At 39.0% G+C, this 24,498-nt stretch overlaps 1 protein-coding gene and 1 long non-coding RNA gene across 10 annotated transcripts in view; one reads left to right on the forward strand and one right to left on the reverse strand.

Annotated features, from left to right (window-relative positions):
- The window catches only part of LOC137287131 (perlwapin-like), a 67,116-nt gene that overhangs the window by 21,498 nt on the left and 21,120 nt on the right, over positions 1-24,498 (forward strand). For 2 of the 9 annotated variants that reach the window (XM_067819282.1, XM_067819287.1), the window contains 2 exons: positions 12,468-12,500; positions 14,158-15,311. The exons of 1 other annotated variant lie outside the window; for it this stretch is intronic. In XM_067819282.1, coding sequence (XP_067675383.1) covers positions 12,468-12,500; positions 14,158-14,198 — 74 coding nt within the window. In that variant the 3' untranslated portion in view covers positions 14,199-15,311. Of the gene's footprint in view, positions 1-12,467; positions 15,312-15,934; positions 16,900-24,498 lie in introns of those variants that run through there. 6 more of the 9 variants (XR_010957018.1, XM_067819281.1, XM_067819283.1 and 3 more) reach the window with 6 other exon arrangements.
- LOC137287081 (uncharacterized) lies at positions 16,988-22,177 on the reverse strand. Its single transcript, XR_010957009.1, has 4 exons — positions 22,006-22,177; positions 19,007-19,072; positions 18,533-18,617; positions 16,988-17,220 (listed from the first exon to the last, which is right to left on the reverse strand). It is a non-coding gene; the product is annotated as an uncharacterized lncRNA (long non-coding RNA).

Below are 24,498 nucleotides of genomic sequence, written 5' to 3' on the forward strand. Positions count from 1 at the left end.
GGAAAAGAAGTGTTTTGACCGTAACATACCAGCCTCCTAATTGCATAATACATAAGGACGCAATTACAGATGCAACAACACAAATAGTCAAATACTTCTGCACACGAAAATTCATACATTTTTAGTGAAAATAACAAATGGTCAAAATACTTCTGCATACGAAAATCCATACATTTTTAGTGAAAATAATGAACCAATCCAAACAATTCAATCAAATAAAGTCATCAAAAAGTCATGACAGTGCACTTTAACATTTTTTCGTGCCCATCAATTTCAGTCTGTAGGCATTTTAATATACTTCAACAGTCACATGGTTGATATGGTGCATTGGTAAGGGTTCTATCATTTAGGATCATTTGAACCTCACAGAAGAGTGTGGTTAGTCCTTCATCATCTAACCTGATGGCTTGTTCCTTCATCAAAGAATTGATTAACTTTCTAATGGATTGGATAATCCGCTCCCAGCTGCCGCCATGGAGAGAAGCTGCAGGAGGGTTAAAGAACCGGTAGATACCCTTTTGTAGAAGTGTAGAATGTAAGTTGAACTGGTTCAAGTTGTTGATTTCCTCTCTCAGCTCACGTTCACTGCTTGTTAACTTTGTTCCATTGTCTGACCTGATGAGTTCTGTTGTGCCACATCGTTTCAAAGAATCTTCTTTTTGCATTGACACAACTGTCTGTGTCTAAGGAACAAGCTAACTCAAAATGTACTGCTCGCATTGTCAGACACGAGAAAACCACACCGTACCTCTTCAAAGTTGAATGGCCCCGTTTCACCAGAAAGGGTCCAAAGTAATCAATCCCAACATGTGACAATGGCGGTTTATCAGGTTGAAGGCAATCACTTGGAAGGTTAGCCATTTGTTGTTGACAGGGGGGTGATCTGTACTTTCTACATGCAGCACATCTGGATATAATGGTTTTGACTACAGATCCTGCTCCAAGGATCCAATAATCCTGACGAATATGGGTGAAAATAGCATTTCTCCCCATGTGACCAACGGTTTTGTGGCCATTTTCAAGTAGCAGCTAAGACAATGGCGAATCCTTTTTCAGGACAACTGGGTGTTTAGACTATTGAATCTGAACTCTTTCAAGGCGGCCTCCCACACGAACAATTCCATCTACTATAAATGGATCTAGTCTGTAAAGGAAACTAGATTTTCCTGTTTCTTTTCTTGTGGTTTCTTGAACTTTCCTTCTTTTCAACAGTTCAATCTCTTTGTGAAAGTGTTGGTCTTGTACATATCTAATCAGTGCTTTCTCTGCATCTTTCAACACGGACACTGTCAGACCTGGCTTCTGTTTCTTACTTTCCTTCTCTTTAACTCTTCTGTACAACTCTTTGGTGATTAGGATCATCCATGCAACTGCCATGCGTAGTTTGATCCAACTTGAGTAGTAGGTGAGGAGCTTGTTTATGGTATCATGAGGAGGTGGTCATGAAGCATGTTTCTTGTTTCTTGACTTCAGGATCGTCATTTGGTAATCTGGTTGATTCGTCCGAAGTACTAGGCCATTCATTTTGTGGTTTCCATGTGAATGCTGGTCCTTTAAACCGCATTTTTGTCTGTTTCAGCTTGTCAAATGTCATTCGTCTAGATGCACAGTCAGCTGGATTAGATTTTGTGTTGACATGTTTCCACTGGCTCACATCTGACCCTTCATGGATGATCGATAGCCTGTTTGCAACAAATGTCTTGAACCTTGCCGTGGTATTGGCGATATATCTGAGAGCAGACATGCTATCTGTCCAGAAGAATGTATTGTGGATGTTGTATTGGAGCTGCTGAAGAATTACGCTGGAGAGACAACTGTCGCAGCAGTCAGTTCCATGCGCTGTGTTGTTATTTTCTTTAGAGGGGCCACTCTTGACTTCGCCATCACCAGCACACATTGAACGTGGTCATCTTCATTCGTAAGGCGTAGATGTGCACAGATGTCATAGCCAGTTTCACTGGCATCGCAGAATAGATGTAGTTGGGCAGATGTTATGTTTCCAAATTCTTCAGTCTTGTAGGATCTTTTGAAATGTAGCGTTTCTAGTTTTGGCAGATCATTCAGCCACTGGAGCCATACTTTCCAGTGGCTGGACAATCTCTTCATCCCATCCAAGCTCCATCGTGCATGGATTCTGGAACAGCTGTTTGGCAATCAAAATAACAGGCGCAACAAACACCAGCACATCACAGATAATGCTTACTACTGACGATATTCCTCTCCTTGTGTTTGCTCTGTGTTTACTTTGGATTTTGAAGCCAAATGAATCTGTGTCAACGAACCAGAAGACACCAAGAGCCCTTTCGTTTGGGAGAGACTCAAATTCTAGATTCAGTTAACATCCTTGGCTCTTTCATCAACCGGGATTGACATCATGACTGACTTGCTGTTGGAGATCCACTTAGTGAGGTGAAATCCTCCATCTTCGCATAGTTGTGATAGTGCGGATGATGGATAGCGCGGATTCTTAATTTTGCATGGAAGCTAGACAATCGTCAGCATAGAAGCTGTCTTTTATCATGGTTGGTATTTCAGGATCATACCTTCCTTCATATTCTTCTGTACACACATCCCGGAGACGTCTGGTTCATTATGATTCCCATCAGGCCACCAGAAGAAGCACAGGTAATCACGGTCTTCTTTAGGTACTCTAACTCTGTAATATGGACTCAATGTCGCCGATGATTGCAATGGAGTCCTTGCCAAATCGAAGAAGAATACTGGTCAAGTCATTCATCAAGTTCTCACCGTACAGCAGCATATGATTCAAAGACACTACCTGGTAGGTTGCAGCGCAATCAAAGATTACCCTTATCTTACGAGGCTTTCGTGGATGATACACATCTTGATGAGGGATGTACCATCTATGTCCTGAATCACCAACTAGCTCTTCTATCGGAACCTTTTCAGCATAATTCTTGGTTAGTATGTCTGTCACGAAAATCTGATTGTCTTCTTTGAACCTTTCTTCAGAAACCTTTTCTTCAAACTGTCAAGTTGCTTGCGAAGTTGAGCAATGTTGTCGGGCATTATCATATCAGAGTCTCTAAATGGCAAATTAATATGATGATGCCCTTCTTGAAAGCATATAGAATCATCCACATCGTGTCCAGGTCATCACTTTCTGCTATGCTTTTCGCACCGAGTATTTCAGTTCTCATGGAGTGATGATCCTCAGTCATGGTCTTAGAACATGCAGGTCGGACTACATTCCAAACGATCCAGCCTAATCGTGTTCTGGTCGCATGTGGGCTACTTGGAGGACCAACTTTAACTTAAAGAGGGGAGTAGGCGTCTGGGACATTTCTGCCAATAAGTAGGTCAACTCCAAATACCAGACTTGGTACTTGAACTCCTTCAAGGTGAGACCATTTTGCAAAATCAGAGTCATTAGGGATATGATGACTTCATGTGTATACTGTGGGAAGATCAACAGTATTCTTTAAATCCATGTCGTGGACCTTAATACCAAAGATGGCATGAACGGTAAAGGTATGTGGTTCTAAAGTATCTATGGTGATTTCTACCTTTCTTGATTTCCATTAGATCCAAGCTTGCTCATGAGAGCTTCTGAACAACACGAAACTGTACTTCCTGGGTTTAAGAAGCTGTAGGTGGATACCATTTTCAAAGAGTCTCCGAATGAAACTTGGACAGGTAACTTGGTAAGAGTGCACTCACTATTAACCTCTCCGACCTCCGTAACTTCCTCAGCTTGACCCGTACAAGCACTAATGGTCTTCAAACTTGTGTTGTGGTCAATGTACAGGAGAGTTGCGAGATTGCCATCACATCGGTGACATTTGACATTCTGGCTGCACACATTACTTCGATGTCCTCTGGTGAAACAGCGAAAACAAAGGCCCATGGATTTCAGTAAGTCAGTACGTTTCTATGTCAGGTTTGGAGACTAACACGTCGAAAGAATCTATGAGATGTAGCAGTAGACACATTTCTTGGCACCACAGAGCAGATCTGATCTTGACTGTAGAGGATTCATGACTATTTTCAAACGTGTTTGCCTTTACCAAATCAGTACCAAATGTCCCATTCGGGATGGGATCAACAATTTCGTAGCCATCGTTAGCTTTTGCAGACAACACAAGAAAAACAGATTTAGAGTTATCTTCCTTCCATCGATTTGAATTCGCAAAACATCGATAATTTCCGTACATCATACATGAGTCAATGTTATTCGAGATAAATAAGTAAACCCACGAAGTACCGAATGAGTTGCCATTGGCAAGAGAATGCATTGCAATGCACCTCACTTGTAAGCAGGGTACAATAAAAATAATACAAGGGCGCTCAGACAGTCAGAAAGCAACATTTATATGTGAGTTACTTTATTGAGATATAGTATGTTAGTATATATGCATGGTTTAGGTGAATGTGAACATATAGTTTGGGGCTAATCCCTATTGCTTTCATGCCAACGGCAGACACCTGTCTCTATTTACTCACAGTTAGGTGGGATCTAATTGAGAGAACATCAACAATTTCTTCAAGCTCAAACGTCCTTGTCAAGGTTAAAAAATGATAGGATATAGTTTCATTCCTTGTCTTCTAATTAGCCAAGTAATACAAAGATTTCGACTTAAATATTGAGCAAGGGGAGGGGACAATAAGTTCGCTAAGATATAAATGAGAGAACATCAACAATTCCTTCAAGTTTAAATGTTCTTGTCTAGGTTCAGAAATCATAGGATATCCAAGAAACTCAGAGGATTCGCGTTAACTGTAGGTCGTCACTCATATCTAGACTTAATATAGAGTGGAGAGGGAAATACGTTCGTTATAACCGTCAGTTCGCTAGAAGTTGGTTCATTATAAACCTAGTTTACAGCTTGTTATTTTCAACTCCTATCATATTACTCACTTGCTGGAACACACCCTGGACATGGCGCCTTGACACAGTTATCATTCCGTAACTTGCAGACGGTTCCTGCTTCACAAAGGACAGCCTATATGAAGAAATAGACCGTGATCCTTTCAGTTTCCTTATGGCTAGAGACCTATGTTTGCAGATGTTGAAGATGGAAATTGAATATCTGATTTCAGTCATTGAACGTAACGGTGTTTTTGTTGTTGTTGTTGCATTCAGCAATATTCCCCCTAAATGATGGCGGTCTGTAAATAATCGGGTCTGGACCAGACAATCTAGCGATCTAGCGACTGAGCGAGTCTTACCACACGTTCTATCTTAACCCACTCTCTCACTTTACAGAGTTATGTCCCCTAGGTGCTGATCATGCATGCATCATATATTCATCCCAGTTCTAGTTCGTTTCACTTTTCGTTTTAGAACCTGTAAAGATCCGGGTTAGAACTCATCTTCAGCAACCCATGCTGGTCGTAGGAGGCGACAAACGGGATCGGATGGTCAGGCTCGCTGACTTGATTGATATTTGCGTAGACCGATGATCATGCTGTTGATCACTGGATTGTCTGGTCCAGACTCGATTATTTACAGACTTTCGCCTTATAGTTGTAATATTACTGAGTGCGGCATAAAGCGAAACTCACTCATTCACTCACCCATCATATTTCGGCATATTTATTTTCTAATATAACCCGATCATTTTTCATTAAAACGTAGTGTACTGCATGTGTGTTCTCAAGTTCATACTCACAGCACAAGAGCTTGGCTGTTGTTGTGAAAGAGTGACGGAAACCACCGGAAAGAGCACTAGAATTGCCTGCGAAAAAAGTGGATGGACTGTAAACTAAGGTTATAATGATGTCAAAGGGACCTCTGATATGAGTTCGATATAACCGAGGCACCCGTGAACGGTGGTGGGTGCTGGGTAACGCCAAGAGCCGTTCCCCTACCCCCCCCCCCCCCTACCCCCAACCCCCCAACCCCCCCGTTGTGGACCCGGGGGAAAAATTTCGCATTACGAAACTCCCCTAAAGAAAACAAAACGTCCTCTCGACACTGATCCTGATCATGATGACCACAGACAGCCAAAATCAATTGACTACTGGCCACGTTTTTTAGTAATGGGGACTAAAGATAAGACACGATTGAAGTTTAATCCTTTTGCAGTGCAAAAATGCATACAAAGCATAGCTGGTGATGTGAAAAACATTAGACTTTTGCGTTCAGGGCCATTGCTCATTCAGAGCAGCAAAAGGCAACAAGCAACTAATTTGATGTCAACTGAAACGTTCGTCGGCATTCCGGTATCAGTCTCTCCTCATAGATCACTTAACACCCGCGAAGGAGTTGTTAGAGACAGAGATCGATTGTTCGCTGACTTGATATTGTTTCTGAAATGAAAGAGCAAGGAGTCATTTACGTCAAACGTTTTTCAACACGTAAAAGCCACGAAACCGTTCAGACGAACACTTACCTGTTTTCATTTTCTTCTCCTAATGCTCCCAGATCAATAAAGGCAGGATATTGTATCATGACCGTTCACACCTACATACCAAATCCTTTGAGGTGTTTCAAATGCCAAGAAATTTGGTCATAGGGTTCACTGTAGTGAGAAGACACATACAACAGAAGATTGCGAGATTACTTTTAAGAAATGTACCAACTGCTCGGGCGCTCACTCATCTTTTCCCAAAGATTGTCCAGTTTCGAAACAGCATATGGAGATCAAGAAGATCAAATTTAATCAAAACATTAGTTTCTCTGATGCAAAAAAGATTGTCTTAGGTTCTGAGATTAAGGAAACATATGCTTCCATTGCAAAAACACCGTCTGATAAAACCCCTGCAGTAACCATGTCATCTGTAAGCTGTCAAACGAACTTGGCTTGGCTTAAAACCGAATCTCCTACGATGTTGCCGCCTGTAATATCTACACAAACTTTGGAACCCCTTCCTGACACGCCCCAAACCGAATCAGAACCATCTTCTGCTTGTGATACATCTTCTCAGTCATCTCAAATGACTCAGTCTAACAGAAACGTTCAACCCGTTGTCAAAAGCAAAGCCAAACCGAAACCAGATTCTTTCAAAAAGCAAAGTGGCAGGGTCCCAAAGGGGTCAGATGATAAGATCAAATTATTTAACAGATACGGATCACTTGAGGACATGGACGTGTCTGAAAACGTCCATTCTAGGGCACATAGCTTGTCGCCCTCGAAAAAGATACGGGGTAGATCCCCTATTAATCCACCTAAAATATAGGTCCATCTCAGCATATCGTGCAGTGGAACTGTAGAGTAATACGAACAAATTGTAATGAAATAAAGTTGTTAATCCAGGCTTTAGCACCATCAGCGTTCTGTCTGCAAGAGACATATCTGAAACAGACAGATAACTTTCGTTTACGTCAGTTTGAAGCGTATCATTATTTTCCCCTCCAGGTGATAGGGCCACTGGAGGTTCCACCAACCTTATACGACGGAATGTTATTCACAGCCCTGTTACACTTAAAACTAATCTACAAGCTGTTGCTGTGCGACTCTGGGAGTAGCACTTACACCATGCTCTCTGTATATTCCGCCTTCTTCAAAACTACAACAGACTGATCTTCAATCACTCTATGACCAACTCCCGAAGCCATGTGTTATTATGGGTGACCACCATGGTCACAAACCATTATGGGGCAGTACTAACACTAATACTAAAGGCACAATACTTGAAGATTTCATTTCAAATAATGATCCGTGCATATTTAATGATGATTCAAGCACCTATCTGCATCCTGCAACTGGCACCTACTCTTCTCTAGATTTATCTCTTGCAGATTCTAACCTCCTCAATGAATTTGATTGGTCTGTTCATAATGACCTTTGTGGAAGTGACCACTTCCCAACTATCTATCCTCTCAGAAATTACTACATCTGATTCTCCATCGTTTACGAGATGGAAGTTTTCGAAGGCTAACTGGTCTTTATATCAAACTATGTGTGAATCAAAACTACGACCTGAGTGTTTCAGTGATATAACTGATCTCATTCAATCTTTTTCCGACATTTTAAATAAAATAGCTGATGAGTGTATACCAAAGTCCTCTACGACTCCACATATACGAAAACCATGGTTCAATGCAAATTGTAGACAGACCAGAAAAGCGAGGAAAAGGGCAGAACATTATTTTCGGCATCATCCAACTGTCCATAATTTAAATAAATTCAAAATACTGACTGCAAAGGCGTGTCGTACGTTTAAGCAAAACAAAAAACGACAATCTTGGAGAAATTATGTCTCCAAACTTAATTCACGCACGCCAATGTCCACAGGTCTGGAACATGGTTCAAAGAATTAAAGGCAAGGTTCAAAATCTGCTGTTTACCATCTCAAAGATGGTGATAATTTAATTACTGATAAGTCTAAAATTGCAAATAAAATCGGCGAAACTCTTGCCAAAATTCATCATCGACAAATTATGTTCCTGAGTTTCAGAGATATCAGAAACAACAGGAAAAGACAAAACTTAATTTCGAATCAAATAACGGTGAAGATTACAATGAAGTGTTTTCATTGCATGAGCTACGGGCTGCTCTTGAGCAAGCTCATGACCCTGCTACTGGTGATGATAATATCCAGTACCAGCTTCTGAAACACTTACCTGAAACATGCTTGATGACGTTTTTAGATATATTTGATAAAATATGGATGTCTGGGGATTTCCTCCATCATGGCGTAATGCCATTGTAATCCCAATACCAAAGCCTGACCGGGATCATACAGATCCGTCAAACTACAGACCGATATCTCTCACTAGTTGTGTCTGTAAAACCATGGAGCGTATGGTGAATAATAGATTAACTTGGTATCTTGAAACCAATAACCTAATAACCAATATTCAGTGTGGTTTCAGGAAAAATCGTAGTACCATTGACCATTTGGTACGTTTAGAATCCTTCGTTAAAAATGCTATAGTAAATAAACAACATTCTGTATTAATTTTCTTTGATCTTGAGAATGCTTATGATACAACCTGGAAGCATGGCATTTTGAAAGATTTGCATGATTTTGGTATGAGAGGCCGTTTGCCTTTTTTTATATCAGAGTTTTTAAAAGACAGGCAATTTCAAGTTCGAGTGGGTTCTACCCTGTCTGATCATTACAGTCAGGATCAAGGTGTCCCCCAAGGCAGTATTTTGTCTGTCACACCTTTTAGCATCAAGATAAATAGTTTATCAATGGTTTTAAATGATTCCATTTATGGATCATTATTTGTGGATGATTTTAATATTTCCTGTCTTGGTAAAAATATGCATACAATTGAACGACATCTGCAGCTATGTTTAAACAAAATAGATAAATGGTGTCTTGAAAACGGCTTAAAAATTTCTAAATCCAAAACGAATTGTATACATTTTTGTAGACAATATAAGCCTCATAAGGACCCAGAATTATCTTTAAATGGCACCCGTATCAAAGTTGTAAAGGAGGTCATGTTCTTGGGTTTAATTTTCGACCCTCATTTAACGGTCTTACCACCTATTAAATCCCTTAAAGCTAAATGCCTGAAGGCACTAGATTGGTTAAAAGTTGTTCCACATTCAAAGTGGGGAGGGGATCAAGCTACCCTCCTTCACTTATACAGATCATTAGTACGATCTAAACTTGATTATGGCTCCATAGTATATGGTGGAGCATGTAAAAGCAACCTGAAACTTCTTGATTCTATCCACCACCAAGGTCTAAGACTTTGTCTTGGGTCCTTCAGAACCTAACCTGTTGACAGTCTCTACGTTGAGGCTGATGAACCATCTCTTACACAAAGCCGTATAAAATTGTCTTTACAATATATCACTAAATTATACTCTAATGAATCTAACCCTGCATATAACTGTATGTTCAATCCACTTTATGAAGATTTGTACGACAAGAAGTCTTCTCTGGTTCCACCTCTTGGGCACAGACTTAAACCACTTCTTTCTTCGGCTGGCATTGAGCTGGAAAACATAGCTCCCTCCCGTCTTCTTTCTTCTCCTCCTTGGCAGTTGGTCAGGCCCCAAGTGGACCTAACATTAACCACATGTAAAAATCAGAAACTGATGAATTACAATATAAACAAGAATATAATCAACTAAAACATAAATATAGCAATTATAAAGATTTGTCTGCAGATGGGTCCAAGGACGGTGGTGCAGTAGCTTGTGCCACTGTCACTGGATCCAGAACAATATCTCCTAGATTACCAGACAACAGTTCTATTTTCACAGTTGAAGCTAAAGCCATACTAACGGTTCTTAAATATAGTCAAAGACACCCTAAACATAAACATTATATAATCTATTCCGACTCTCTTTCTTGCCTTCAGGCTATTAAAAACATTTCTTGTAAACATCCACTTTTAATTGAAATTATTGAATTGTATGATAATCTTGCTACTGGCCAATACGCCATCGTCTTTTGTTGGTTACCCAGACACGTAGGCATTTCTGGTAACGCAATAGCCGATCTTGCTGCTAAGGCAGCAGTCAACAAATCTGTGACACCACTTCCTATTCCCTACACTGATTATAAAGCTACCAATGTCCGTGATCTGATGCAGAAGAAGTGGGTGTAAATAAATTACATGTATTGAAACCATATACTGGGTATACCCACTTGGATTGTCAGTCCAGATTTGAAGAGGTCATTTTGCTGCGATGTCGTATAGGCCATACACGATATAGTCATGAATACCTTTTGAAAGGTGAGGATCCTCCGTTGTGCATCCCTTATAATGAAAGAATCACAGTCAAGCATATCCTGCTTGACTGTGTTGAGTATTCCATCACAAGGGATCAGTATTTTAATTCACGAACTATGAAGGATCTTTTTACTAATACCAGCTCTCATTTAATTATTGCATTTTAAAAAGAATTAGATTTGTTATCAGAATTGTAAATAGATAAATATTTCATTGTTGGTAGTCTAGATTAATAACTAAGATTGTTAGTGGCTGTGCCCTCGAGGGGGGTTGAAGTATTGTAACATTATTGTCCTCCCGAGAGGGTACGTAAGTCCAAAACATTCTATGTAAATTTAGTACGACCAAACGTTTAATCGTAGTATATTTGTTGTTTTTAATAATGGCTAACTTTCAGTATAATCACCAATGGCTGAGGGGATGGTGTAAATCCATCTAGGGTCCATGCAGGCAGCAAAGGTACTGTAAGTCCCCATGGTCCCTAGTATGGTGATCTACCTTCAGTTGCTGGCGATCTACAGCCCGTATTTTATGTTGTACTGTCCAAATAGTGGTATTTGTTTTAACTGTCCACACTAGTTTTAATTGTAAATGTGATATTCTAGTGGTTTTACTGTTCTTTGACGACAGGTTTTTATAATGTATACATATTTCATTTCAGTATCAAAATGTTCTCGTCACGATATGGCTGAAATATTGTCAATGTGACGTTAAATATTAACTCACTCACCCACTCACTCACTCGATATAACCGAGTTCGGTATAAACGCAGTTCACTGTGTTTGGGTTTTAAGGATATGCTGGTTCCAGAGCTCTTCAGTGATAACGGTTAACAGAGGTAGTGATTAGTGCTCCTGATTTTTCATGTGAAGTGTAACAAACAATTCAGAACACATGTCACGGCGGGACATATCAGAAATGGGTTTCACACACTGTACCCATATTTGACAGCGAACACTTGTCGTCTTGGCGAGAGAGCGCTTTAACCCACAGCGATCATGGTCATTAGATTCCTAGATATACTCTTGAAAATTAGTTGTGTCACCTGTTGCTGTAATTATAGACTAAACAATTGTTAAAGTTGGTTTCTTGATTGAGACTCTTAAGTTGAAAGGAATCGAACACTCACATTTAAAAAGCACGAAAGCAAATTCTACCAACCAATATGCAGCTAGGTCCGGCCATGCTGCTGCTAGTCGTTGATGGCCTACGAAGTTTGGGCGACTTATATCGCCTGTTACAGTCTCTTTTCTGAAAACGTCACTGAAAGAAAACATGGAATGAAAGATCACGCGGCCCTATAAAATTTTACAATCGACAGGTATGATAGGACTGCATCACTCACGATGTGACAGTTGTTGTTAAGGCATCACAGCTGAAATCGTGTCATCTTCACAGTATTGTACTCTTGTAGACTTTTTGTCGTCAGTCCACAGATGTCTGTAAGACCATAATGATTAATCAATATTTTACGTAGTACTCAGCAAATGCGACTGATATTCTGTGCATCCGTTATCCTTATGCATCCTTATTCGATTTGTTTGTTGTATATTGCTGCACTCAGTATGCTCCAGCTATATGACAGCTACATAACACCCTACTTGACAAGAGGACTTAAAGTGTCATTTTAGAATGATTTAATAATATTTGTACCCACACTCCATGATGTTTCTATAACAAAAAATGAAAGACTTATGCCTAGCGTTTTGTTTATTTTCACAGATTTTAAGTGGTTTTTTTTCTTCCATTTGAATCATGTTTCCTGTTCTGTTAGTGTGTGGTTTAGACAAATTTGGTCTGTCAAGTTTGTGTGATGAAAACATGTAACTGCTTTTAGTAATCATTTCTTCTTTTTCAGATTTTCTCGTACAAAGACTTCTATTGATGGAGGGTGAGTGGGGGTCGTCTCAAAAGCAAACCAGGGTGATTAGCCAGTTTTATGGATCTTCGGTTGGTTACGCCACCATTACTTTTTTGAGACATTTAATACGATTTTCACATAACTTCATGAAAGAACGACACGTAGTAAGATGTTAATGAATAGCTGAGACATACTGAAAGCACAAGCATCTTTGAGATTACTCTTTATGCCTGTAGGCAGCATGTGCATTTCATGCTAGGTGAGTCAACGGCCTGTCCTCGTACCTGGCTGACCGACCCAATTGCCATCTGTAGTCTCATTTATTGTTTAAGCAGTTATTTGTATGTTTTCCAAGGTTTGTCCGATTTTACGAGTAAACATGCTTTTGTCGATATCCCCATACGCATTCCACTGAATGCCGAAGTGAGTTATTTTGACGTATCCTATTTGAAGCTGTGTAAATTTGAGGGATACAGAGTAACAGCCTAAAATAGTTGTTGTTTTCTTTTTTCTATTTTCGAGAGTGCTACAGTAGGGCTGTTAGTCGTGATATCTTTTTTACGACTTTCCTATTGCTTCTTTTGTTTGTATTTGGTTTATATCTGACAGCTTTGATTGACTAGGTCATTACAGGTAAATGTAGTACTGATTTCAGTCAATGGAAACCACAAAAAATAAATTTCCAAAAGGCACATCTAGTGATCATGGTGAACATGGCGAACGTGTGTAAAAAAGTTTGATAAAGCTATTAGTTTGGAGATCTGCTCTGGACAACATAACACCTCAAAAGCCACCGCCTCATGTTTCCATGAAAAGCGAAAAATAAATACATAAATGCAATTACTATCTGGGTATAATCCCCAACGACACATCTAGGGATCATGCTTGAAATGTGTACCAAGTTTGATGAGCTAGCATGTATAGTTCAGGAGATCTGCTCCTGACAAGGTGACATCCTCATCATCAGTACACAAATAGGTAGGGAGATATTCTTCAAAGTATTGTGGGCGCACGAATGGAGTAACGGAACTCATTTCTATATCCCGTATTTTTATCTCGTAAGGATGACTGTACTGTTTGCCACATAATGCATAATGTTTCTGAGTTACGTTTTTGTAACATTGTGATAATATACTGATTAAGTCAAACATATTTCACGAAAACCATTCCCTGTCTTTCAGGCATGGCTCTGTGACGTAAATTACTTGTCAGTGCCTCTATATTAACCATTTCTGTATTAATCATTGGTACATATAGTAAGCTCAATATTAAAGTTTATGGTTAAACTTTCCTATAAAGTTAGATAGCAGTAAACCAGTGATTGGATCGGAGGAGTTTGAATTTAAATTAAACAGAGCCATGTTCAGTGTTTGATTATTTGTTGATGTAGGTCTTTATATAATACTTGTAAAAGTGCAGACCTGGTATTATGACAAAGTGTAAAAACATGCATGCATTATTCTTAAACAAATGGATATTGGGAAACTGTGCAAGGTGGTGATGTCACTGAATCCGATCAATAATAACGCATTTATAAAGACTTATGGTTACTGATAACGTAAATTACAACGTAAATTACATTACTTTATGTGGGAATTATTAGAGATTCCAAAGGTTTTGGAAGGTAACATAATGTTACATTATGGAATTTATATATTGCTGTTTGAACTGTGGTCAACTATTGCAGATATTATGGCTAAATCTCAAACAGTGAGGCAGAGAGAGTAAAGAGAACGGAAAAAGTTAGAACTAGACAACAAATCCAACTGGAAGGAAACAGAACCTGCTAGAAAGTATTATAAACCAATCAGTACTCTGTCTAATTCTGAAACAGAAAACGTAGGAAGAAAAACAAAAGAAATGTAAAAAATATAGAGAAAAGGTAAAAGCCATTCTTGCTACTATGAACCAGAATGAGGCAACGGCAGAAGTTGTTTCACATGTGCCTGTGGTGACGGCAGTGTCTGATGACAGTGGTGTGTCCAGTACAACACACAAACCAGTGATTGTAAAGCTACCAGCACTTAGGAGGGCAAAGACACGGCCGCCAAGAACAAGAAAGCGAATCAGCCGAGCAGTGTATAGAGTTTGAAGAAACATTAACGTCTGTTCTGTTGTGCTCCTTGTTTATTGTGTTCTCATTAATGTCCAGTATAAATGTTGAAAAGTAATTATGATCTCAGAGGTATTTTGATCAGGGTCTCTGTGTCTAGTATTCATGGTCATGTTAACAATGAGTTGTTGGTTTCATTAATTAGTTGTCGCTTGGATGAAAAAGGTATTCAAGAGTTTACCCTTTTGCCATTTGGTGTTTATTTGTATTTAAAATAAGCAAAAATGAGTAATTTACGTCACGCAAAAATAGAAGTTGATGTGTATATGGCTGTTGAGATCGTTGAAACCACCAGGCGTGATTATTGCCTGACGATACAGAATCACAACCACAGGGGATAAACAACTATGAAACACAGCAATTTTGTTTATGTCTGTTATTGAGAGTGCGTATCAATTTTAACTATGGCATTTCGCTTCATACCCTGTATAAAAGGTCTGAAGTAATGAAGTAAAGGCCCAGATGTTGAGATTGCTATTCCACTCAAGTGACATGCAAAACCGTCTGTTTTATTCTGCTATTTTTGAAAATATCAGTGTATTGGTATTTGAAAGGCAGTTGGTCATTGTGACTTGGGAATCGTCACGTAGATTGCATTGTAACTTTAGGGTATAATAGTATGAACAGCTGTTACCATACTTGTCTGTGTCTGAGTGCTCAATATTTGGCAACAGATTCTCTAATACTTGCACTTCATGAAAAATAAAGCAATTTACCGAATCAACAAACATTTTTTTCGTCGAGTTTCCACTTGCAGTTGTACATTTTAACTGTGAATGGCTGTATGTTGTACAGCGTTTATTGTTAAAGCGTTATTGATCAATGAAATGAAAGTATTTTACATGAAGGTACGGTAATTTGACTGAAGGCTTTACATTACAAACACCTGACACACTAGACATAGTTGCACGTGCCAATATCATTTATGTCACTTAAACTCTCCTTTTTTCTCAAAACATTTCGTTAAGTCGTCTCTGGACATAAAATTCCACCCTCTGCAAACCTTATTTCAAACAAGAGAAATCACATGGAAAGACACTATTTCGTGTTGTGTGATATCATGCGTATGCACATTTTCTCAGCATAGACATTCGTGAAAACGTGTAACTGAAACTGAAACTGTAACTGATGTCATAATTGTTACAGCTGTTACCATACTTGTCTGTGTCTGAGTGCTCAATATTTGGTAACAGATTCTCTAATGCTACCACTTTATGAAAAATAAAGCAACTTACCGAATCAACAAACATATTTTTCGTTTGTATGTTAAGAAGTTTGAAAGTGTTGTTTCACAACACAGCATGAATCGTCATCAATACACAGATGATGAACAGTTTTTGTTTTCCTGCAGACCAAGACCAGTCATGCAGCAGACTAAAATACTCGGGTCAATGCTGTGATGGCGTTAAATCCTGGATGACTACACAGAAACTTAAACTCAACAACAACAAGACGGAGTGCATTTTCTTTAGTCCTGAGAGTGTAGAGTCGACTCACTGGATTTTGACAATTCATGTATCTACTTTGCTGATCAAGTAATCCTAGCTGATCGTGTTCCTAGATTCAACCTTGTCACTCGACTCCCATGTATCTCATTCTTCCTAAGCCTAGCCTGTTACATGTCACCCCGCAACATTGGAAATATTCGCAAATATCTTACAGTTGAATCTGCCAAGACTTTTGTATTGTCATTTGTGAGTGAGCTGAGTTTTACGCCGGACCCTATTGTCCCTTGTCATGAGTAAACTTATTACTGTAATTGTTTACTGGCCGGTGCATCAAAGACCCAGATAGCCAGGCTGCAGAGAGTGCAGAATGTTGCAGCCCGCATTGTGACTCGATCTGGAAAATACGAGCACATTGACCCTATACTGTACACTTTCCACTACCTTCCAGTCGAGTTCCGGATCCAGTATAAACTGTTAAGAATTGTTTTCTACTGCCTCACTGGAACTGCACCTTCTTACCTTTCTAACAGTGTACAAGCATACCCGATCTAGATAAGAACTCCCCTTTTGTTCCCAAAGTAAAGACAGTGATGTAGGTCCTTTGTCCATGCAGGATCAATAGCCTGGAACAATCTCGTACAGAAACTTCGAGACTATTGTAACCTTTATACCTTCAAATCCAACCTAAACTTACACATGATCAAGGTAGCCTTTGAACTATAGCTCTATCCTTTAATCACATCTCCGTTCTGTGCACTGTGGGCATGTTTAAGCATGGATATATGCGCGTTACAAATATACTATTATTATTACATGAAAACAACAATGTCAATGTTTTAGTACCGAGGAGAATAAAGTTTCAACTGCATGCATTGTTTCTTCTGCAACAATGATCAATATCTGTTTAAAGTGGTCCAACTCTGTAATGCAGCAGAAAATGACAACACAAACTCATATTTCACAGCACGGAGTTTATTTTTCAATGCTTCATCCTTTGGTAAGATGAGGGAATGGGTTCACACAACACATTCATTTACCAGGGATATCTGGGCCAGCTACCTAGCGATACAACGCCTGAAGCAGTCTCCACAACACTTCATTTCGGGATGGCAATCGCCGTCAGTTCTGCATTCCTTAACACATTCACCGGAGGGGTGAGGGTGAATATACGCTGGGCATATCGCAGGACCTAAAATGAAGGAAGGCTGTGATATTTCTAACATATTATCTAACACTATACGAGAGAAAATGTATTAAAAAGTAAGCAAGCATGATTTGGCAAGTCTACGTTGCCTCCTCCAAAAAATTGTTCTGGCTCCAGTTGAATTTTATGTTTCTTTCGTAGATATATATTATAAGTTGTTGAATGGTTATGACGCGACCATGGGCTGATGTACCCTCGATGTTTGTTTCTTTTCTGTGAGCCCGACCGTGAAGGGCCAGTGAACAACGCATTTATCTTATAGAATACCTCAAGGTTAATTCTGAACTGTTCGTACACTTAACCAATAAAACGATTCGAATCATACATCTTGCTGTGTCTCCTGCATGTATTGTCTTATAAAAGACCCCGCGGTGTAATTTCAGTTCTAAGTATTAACACGGACTAAATATGAATGCATTGTCAAAATATGTTTATTGGAATGCGAGGCAAGTCATTTCGTAGCCATCGCTAGAAAAACAGATTTAAAGTTATCTCTCTTCCATCGATTTGAATTCGCAAAACATCGATAATTTCCGTACATCATACATGAGTCAATGTTATTCGAGATAAATAAGTAAAACCACGAAGTACCGAATGAGTTGCCATTGCAATGCACCTCACTTGTAAGCAAGGTACAATAAAAATAATACAAGGGCGCTCAAACAGTCAGAAAGCAACATTTATATGTGAATTAAGAAAATAAACGATTATTTTATTTCTGGATCTTCATGTTAGTGTACATGTATGGTTTAGGAGAATGTAAACATATAGTTTTGGGCTAATCCCTAATGCTTTCATGCCAACGGCAGACACCTGTCTCTATTTACTCACAGTTAGGTGGGATCTAATTGAGAGAACATCAACAATTTCTTCAAGTTCAAATGTCCTTGTCACGGTTCAGAAATCACAGGATATTTTCATTCCTTGTCTTCTATTGATTCAAGGAAATTCAAAGGATTTGCTATAACAGTAGTTCATCACACACATCTCGACTTAAATATAGAGCCAGTGGAGAGGACAATAAGTTCACTAAGATATAGCTGAGAGAACATCAACAATTCTTTCAAGTTCAAATGTTCTTGTCTAGGTTAAGAAATCATAGGATATTCTTTGTCTTCTAATGATCCAAGAAACTCTGAGGATTCGCTTTAACTGTAGGTCGTCAAACACATGTCGACTTAATATAGATCGAGTGGAGCGGGAAATACGTTCGTTATATCCCCTAGTTCGCTAGAAGTTGGCTCATTATAAACCTAGTTAAAAGCTTGTTATCTACAACTCCCATCGCAATACTCACTTGTTGGAACACACCGTGGACATGGCGCCTTGACACAGTTATCATTCTGTAACTTGCAGACGGTTCCTGCTTCACAGACTAATTCCTGTATGGACAGATGGAAATAGACCATGATCCTTTCAGTTTCTTTATGACCAGAGACATCTGTTTGTAGATGTTGAAGATGGCAATTCACCATTGAATATCCGATTTCAGTCAGTGAACGTTACAGGTTTTTTGGTGTTGTTGTTGCATTGAACAATATTCCCTCTAAATGATGGCGGTCTGTAAATAATCAGGTCTGGGCGACACAATCTAGGAATCAACATCGTGCTCATTGATTTGGATACGATGACTCAGCGAGTCTAACCTCCCGATATATCTTAACTCACTCACTCACCCATCATATTTCGGCATATTTGTTATCTAATATAACTTTATGATTGTTCATTATAACATTGTGTACTGCATGTGGGTTGTCAGGTTCATACTTACAGCACAAGAGCTTGGTTGTTGTTGTGGAAGAGTGACGGAAACCACCGGAAAGAGCACTAGAAATACCTGCGAGAAAATAGTGGATGGACTGTAAACTAAGGTTTTAATGATCTCAAAGGGACCTCCGATATGAGTTCGATATAACCGAGTTCGGTATAAACGGAGTTCGCTGTTTGGGTTTAAAGGATATGTTGGTTCCAGAGCTCTTCAGTGATAACATTTAACAGAAAAGGCCGGGCGGGACAACTCAGGAATGGCCAGCGAGTCCTAACTTGGCACACAGAAGGGAGCAAGCTACAAGGACATATTTTATAGCATTGGAAAGATCTCGAGGAGATGAACACGAAAGGTGTATGTGCCAGTGTGTCCACTTATGAATAAGCTCACAAACTGGCTCTGAAAATGCATTTCTGCAGAAATTTCTGGCAATTTGTTTTATTTCTACAGGACTTTCTGGCAGAAATTTTTATTTCTACAGAAATTTCTGGCAGAAATATTTTTCCTGCAGAAATTTGCAGAATATTTTTATAATTTCACTACCAGAATTATCTTAATTTAACAAAATTGGAGAGTATAAGTAATGATACTGCTGCGTGAGTGGTAGTTTCATGCTTAATCCAAGTGATAAGCACTTAGCGTGATCAACTGATGTGATATTTTTGTTTCGCTACCAGAATTATTTTAGCTGAATAAGATTAAACACCATCGTTATATAATTTAATATAGATTTTCTTTTCCCTGTTTAAAGCCCATTAGTACCAGACAATTTTACAGTGTGAATTTGACCGTATTTCATTATAGTTTTTATAATTTAAAAGGCTTATGCAATATTCCCATCCGTTTCATTATAACACACTTGTAACTTCTTAGTGGATTCACGTCATGAAGGATTAATTTAACAGTATTGGGTTGCATTTTCTAATCCCAATAAGCCTACATTGTTTTTGTATGCGATATGGGTTGAAGGCGAATAGAGGCGAAACCGGACATATACTACATACATACAATAATAACAATGTAAGACATGTGAGCCATAATTTGAATTTATCAACATGCCCGAAAAGACCAGCGTACAAGATGAGATGATAAACAATACCTATGCGACAATGCATGAGTGTTCAAAGTGACAATACCCGCGAAAATGTAATTGCCTCGTAGAAACAATGATTTATGCCGAAGTGGCCACCGAGTTTTCACACCTGTTAATCCCATTCAAGAATGACAAATGTGGTACAATATCCCCTTTATATTTGTTATTCCTACCTTTTTTTCACCAAGACCCTAGTGAGTGAATTATCGTCCCATCATGACAGAAACTAGTGAGAAAAGTTGATTGGCGTGTTTTCGTAGCAAAGGCCAGTGGTTGAAATGTTAACTTGCATAAATGTGTTTGTGATGATGACAGTTTATGTCACTGTTCTAATGTACCGTTGGCATATTATCAGTTACATGTTTTTCAAACAGGAATAGAAAAAATTTTGTTGGTCACTCGTGGATTCGTACAAAATACAGCGTTAAACGGTTTGAAAATATTCCAATCATTATGATTCATCCATCCACTTCTAAGAATACGCAATAGAAGAAGTTGTTATCCATAGCTATTATATACTGAAATGTTGGGTTTTGTACATACAGATCTTGAAACTGACAATATGAGTTTGCACCCAGTTCCGTCCGACCCAGTCATCCGGGAAAAATAGAGGTAGTTTGCAACCCACAGACGTAATAACATGTCATATGTACCGGAATCTACACATTTTTTTTAAAACATGGGTTGCAAATATGCAGGTACTGTACCAGTGTATTGTTATTACTGCCGAACAAGGATGCTTGTAACCACAACAAACATCTCTTGCTCTCCCACTTCAACCGCAACGATAATCTTGCACATATCACTTGTGTTTATACGAGTTAGCTTTCTTCGGTTCAAGCTAATCACTGCACATGGGCTATGGGTGGTAAAACCACTTCCAAACAATGTAGGCTTATTGGGATTAGAAAATGCATCCAAATACTGTTAAATTAATCTTTCACGACGTGAATCCACTAAGAAGTTACAACTGTGTTATAATGAAACGGATGGGAATAATGCATAAGCCTTTTAAAAGCTGTAATGGAATATGGTCAAATTCAATGTAAAATACTCGGTTATCTGGCACTAATTGGCTTTAAACAGGGAAAACGACATCATTTAAATACAGCCTATATTAAATTATATAACGATGGTGTTTAATCTTATTCAACTAAAATAATTCTGGTAGCGAAACAAAAATATCACATCAATTGATCACGCTAAGTACTTATTACTTGGACTAAACATGAAACTACCACCCATGTAGCAGTATCATTACTTAAAGTCTCTAATTTTGTTAAATTAAGATAATTCTGGTTGTGAAATAAAACAATTCTGCCAGAAATTTCTGCAGGAAAAAATATTTCTGCCAGATATTTCTGCAGGAAAAAAATCTGCCAGAAATTTCTGTAGAAATAAAACAAATTGCCAGAAATTTCTGCAGAAATGCATTTTCAGAGCCAATTTGTGAGCTTATTCACACTTAGGACACACTGGCACATAAACTTTTCTTGTTCATCTCCTCGAGACCTCTCCAATGCTATAAAATATGTCTTTGTAGCTTGCTCCCTTCTGTGTGTCAAGTTAGGACTCACTGGCCATTCCTAAGTTGTCCCGCCCGACCTTAGAAGTAGCTGAACTGTAACAAACAATTCAAAATATGAAACACAGCTGGGCATATCAGAAATGGGTTCCACACACTGTACCCATATTTGACAGCGAACCCTTGTCGTCGTCTTGGCGAGAGAGCGCTTTAACCCACAGCGATCATGGTCATTAGATTCCTAGATATACTCTTGAAAATTAGTTGTGTCACCTGTTGCTGTAATTATAGACTAAACAATTGTTAAAGTTGGTTTCTTGATTCAGATTCTTAAGTTGAAAGGAACACTCACATTTAAAAAGCACGAAAGCAAATTCTACCAACCAATATGCAGCTAGGTCCAGCCATGTTGATGCTAGTAGTTGATAGCCTACGAAGTATGGGCGACTTATATAGCCTGTTCCAGTCTGTTTTGCTGAAACAAAAACATGGAATGGAAAATCACGCGGCCCTATACAATTAATGACAGGACACGCATGATAGGACTGCATGGAATACGTATCCGATCACCCACGATGTGACAGCTGTTGCTCCGGCGTGAAGTACGTAAGATCACAATGATGAATCAATATTTTACGCAATACTCAGCAAAAGCGATTGATATTCTGTGCAGCCATCAGCCATATGCATCCTTATTCGATTTGTTTGCTGTTTATTGCTGCACTCAAGGTATGTGACAGCAATAGAAGGACTTAAAGTGCCATTTCAGAATGATTCCATAATATTTGTACCTATACTCCAAGATGTTTCTATTACAAATTTAAACATAAAAGACCTATGCCTAGTGGTTTGTTTATTTTCACATATTTCAAGTGTTATTTTTCTGCTGTTTGAATCATGTTTCCTATTCTGTCACCTTGTGATTATGCAAATTTGGTCTGTCAAGTTTGTGTGATGCAAACATGTAACCACTTTCACTAACCGTTTCTCCTTTTTCAGATTTTCTCGTACAAAGGCTTCTTTTGATGGAGGGTGAGTGGGGGTGGTCTCAAAAGCAAACCAGGGTGCATTAGCCAGTTTGATGCCACCTACATATCTTTGAGACATTTAATACGATTTAGACATAACTTCATGAAAGAGCGACACGTAGTAAGATGTTAATCAATGGATGAAACATATTGAACACTCAAGGAAACGCATAAGTATCTTTGAGATGACTCTTAATGCCTGTAGGCAGCACGTGCATTTCATGCTAGGTGAGTCAACGGCCTGTCTTCGTACCTGGCTGACCGACCCAATTGCCATCTGTAGTCTCATTTATTTTTTAAGCAGTTACTTGTATGTTTTCCAAGGTTTGTCCGATTTTACGAGTAAACATGCTTTTGTCGATATCCCCATACGCATTCCACTGAATGCCGAAGTGAGTTATTTCGACGTATCCTATTTGAACCTGTGTAAATTAGAGGGATTCAGAGTAACAGCCTAAAAAATAGTTGCTGTTTTCTTTTTTTCTATTTTCGAGAGTGCTATAGTAGGGATGTTAACTGTGATATCTCTTTTGGAATTTATTACAGGTAAATGTAGTACTGATTTCAGTCAAAGTCAAACTTGTTGTCATAAAAACCGCAAACAATAAAATTCGCATCTTGGTGTAATCTCCAAAAGGCACATCTAGGTATCATGGTCAGCATGGCTATCGGTTTGGAGATCTGGTCTGGACAGCATAACATCCTCAAAGCTACGGCCGCATGTTTCCATGATAAGCGAAAAATATATACATAAATGCAATTACTATCTGGGTCTAATCCCCAAACAGCAGGCTTGATATGTGATGAAGCTCGTATGTATAATTCAATATATCAGCTCTGGACAAGCCACATCCTCAAACCCACAGCCTAAGTCATGTTTCCATGGAAACCGCAATAACTGAACTTCATATCTGGGTCTAATCCACACAAGACACATCTAGGTATCATGCTTGACATGTGCACAAAAGTTAGTTAAGTTATTACGAATAGTTTAGGACATATTTGTCGGACAAAGTATTGCGGATGCACGGATGGACAGACGGAACTCATTTCTGTTTTTATCCCTTGCAACAAGAAGGTTTGCAACCAAAAGTGGGCATCAATGATTGAAAACTATGGGCAAATGGATGTATGTACTCAGCTGTGAACAGTTGTCACAGGTAAATAATCTTCATAAAAGCCATTGTAGTGTGTATTTGCGGTATCGATACTAACACGACAAAACTGTAACTGCCCAGTGAGTACTTTTGTACACGTTGTGCACGTGCACACAGTGAGTTGAAAATAAAGCAAAACAACCTCAATGCCCGTAGATGCGTGCAGGGTATAGTGCAGACTTATCGAAACGTATACCCTGGAGATATTGAGGATGCAAAATGGCAAACCAACATTCCTGAAGTTGCTCCCCTTTGTCCGCTTGGAGCGCTTTGGCGGTCCACCAGTAGCAGCCACGCAGATGCTGTAAGATATTGTGTACCCGGATAAACAGCTAGTGTCAAGATGTTGCAAGTTACATGACCTACGGATACAGATAACCGAGCATGGAAAGTTATTGCATCTTTGTGTGAAATACTTTCATTTCATTGGTCAGTGACGCTTTAACAAGTTCCCATGTCATCTCTCCAGGGATGGGGACAACTGGAAAAAGTATTAAACGCTGCCATGGTAACTGCTAAATTCTATGCCGAGAAGCTGTCAATCGCTATCAGTCGTATGACGTGATGATTTGATACATGCTGTGTCTTGTGTTTGAAAACTGGGGATTTTAGTTGTTCCTATTCCGACATTTATATCACAGACTTTCACTGCTTTATTAAACTGTTCTATTCTTTGAATCCTTTGTACACCC

This window comes from Haliotis asinina, chromosome 6, assembly GCF_037392515.1.
Source record: "Haliotis asinina isolate JCU_RB_2024 chromosome 6, JCU_Hal_asi_v2, whole genome shotgun sequence".
NCBI classification, from domain to species: domain Eukaryota; kingdom Metazoa; phylum Mollusca; class Gastropoda; order Lepetellida; family Haliotidae; genus Haliotis; species Haliotis asinina.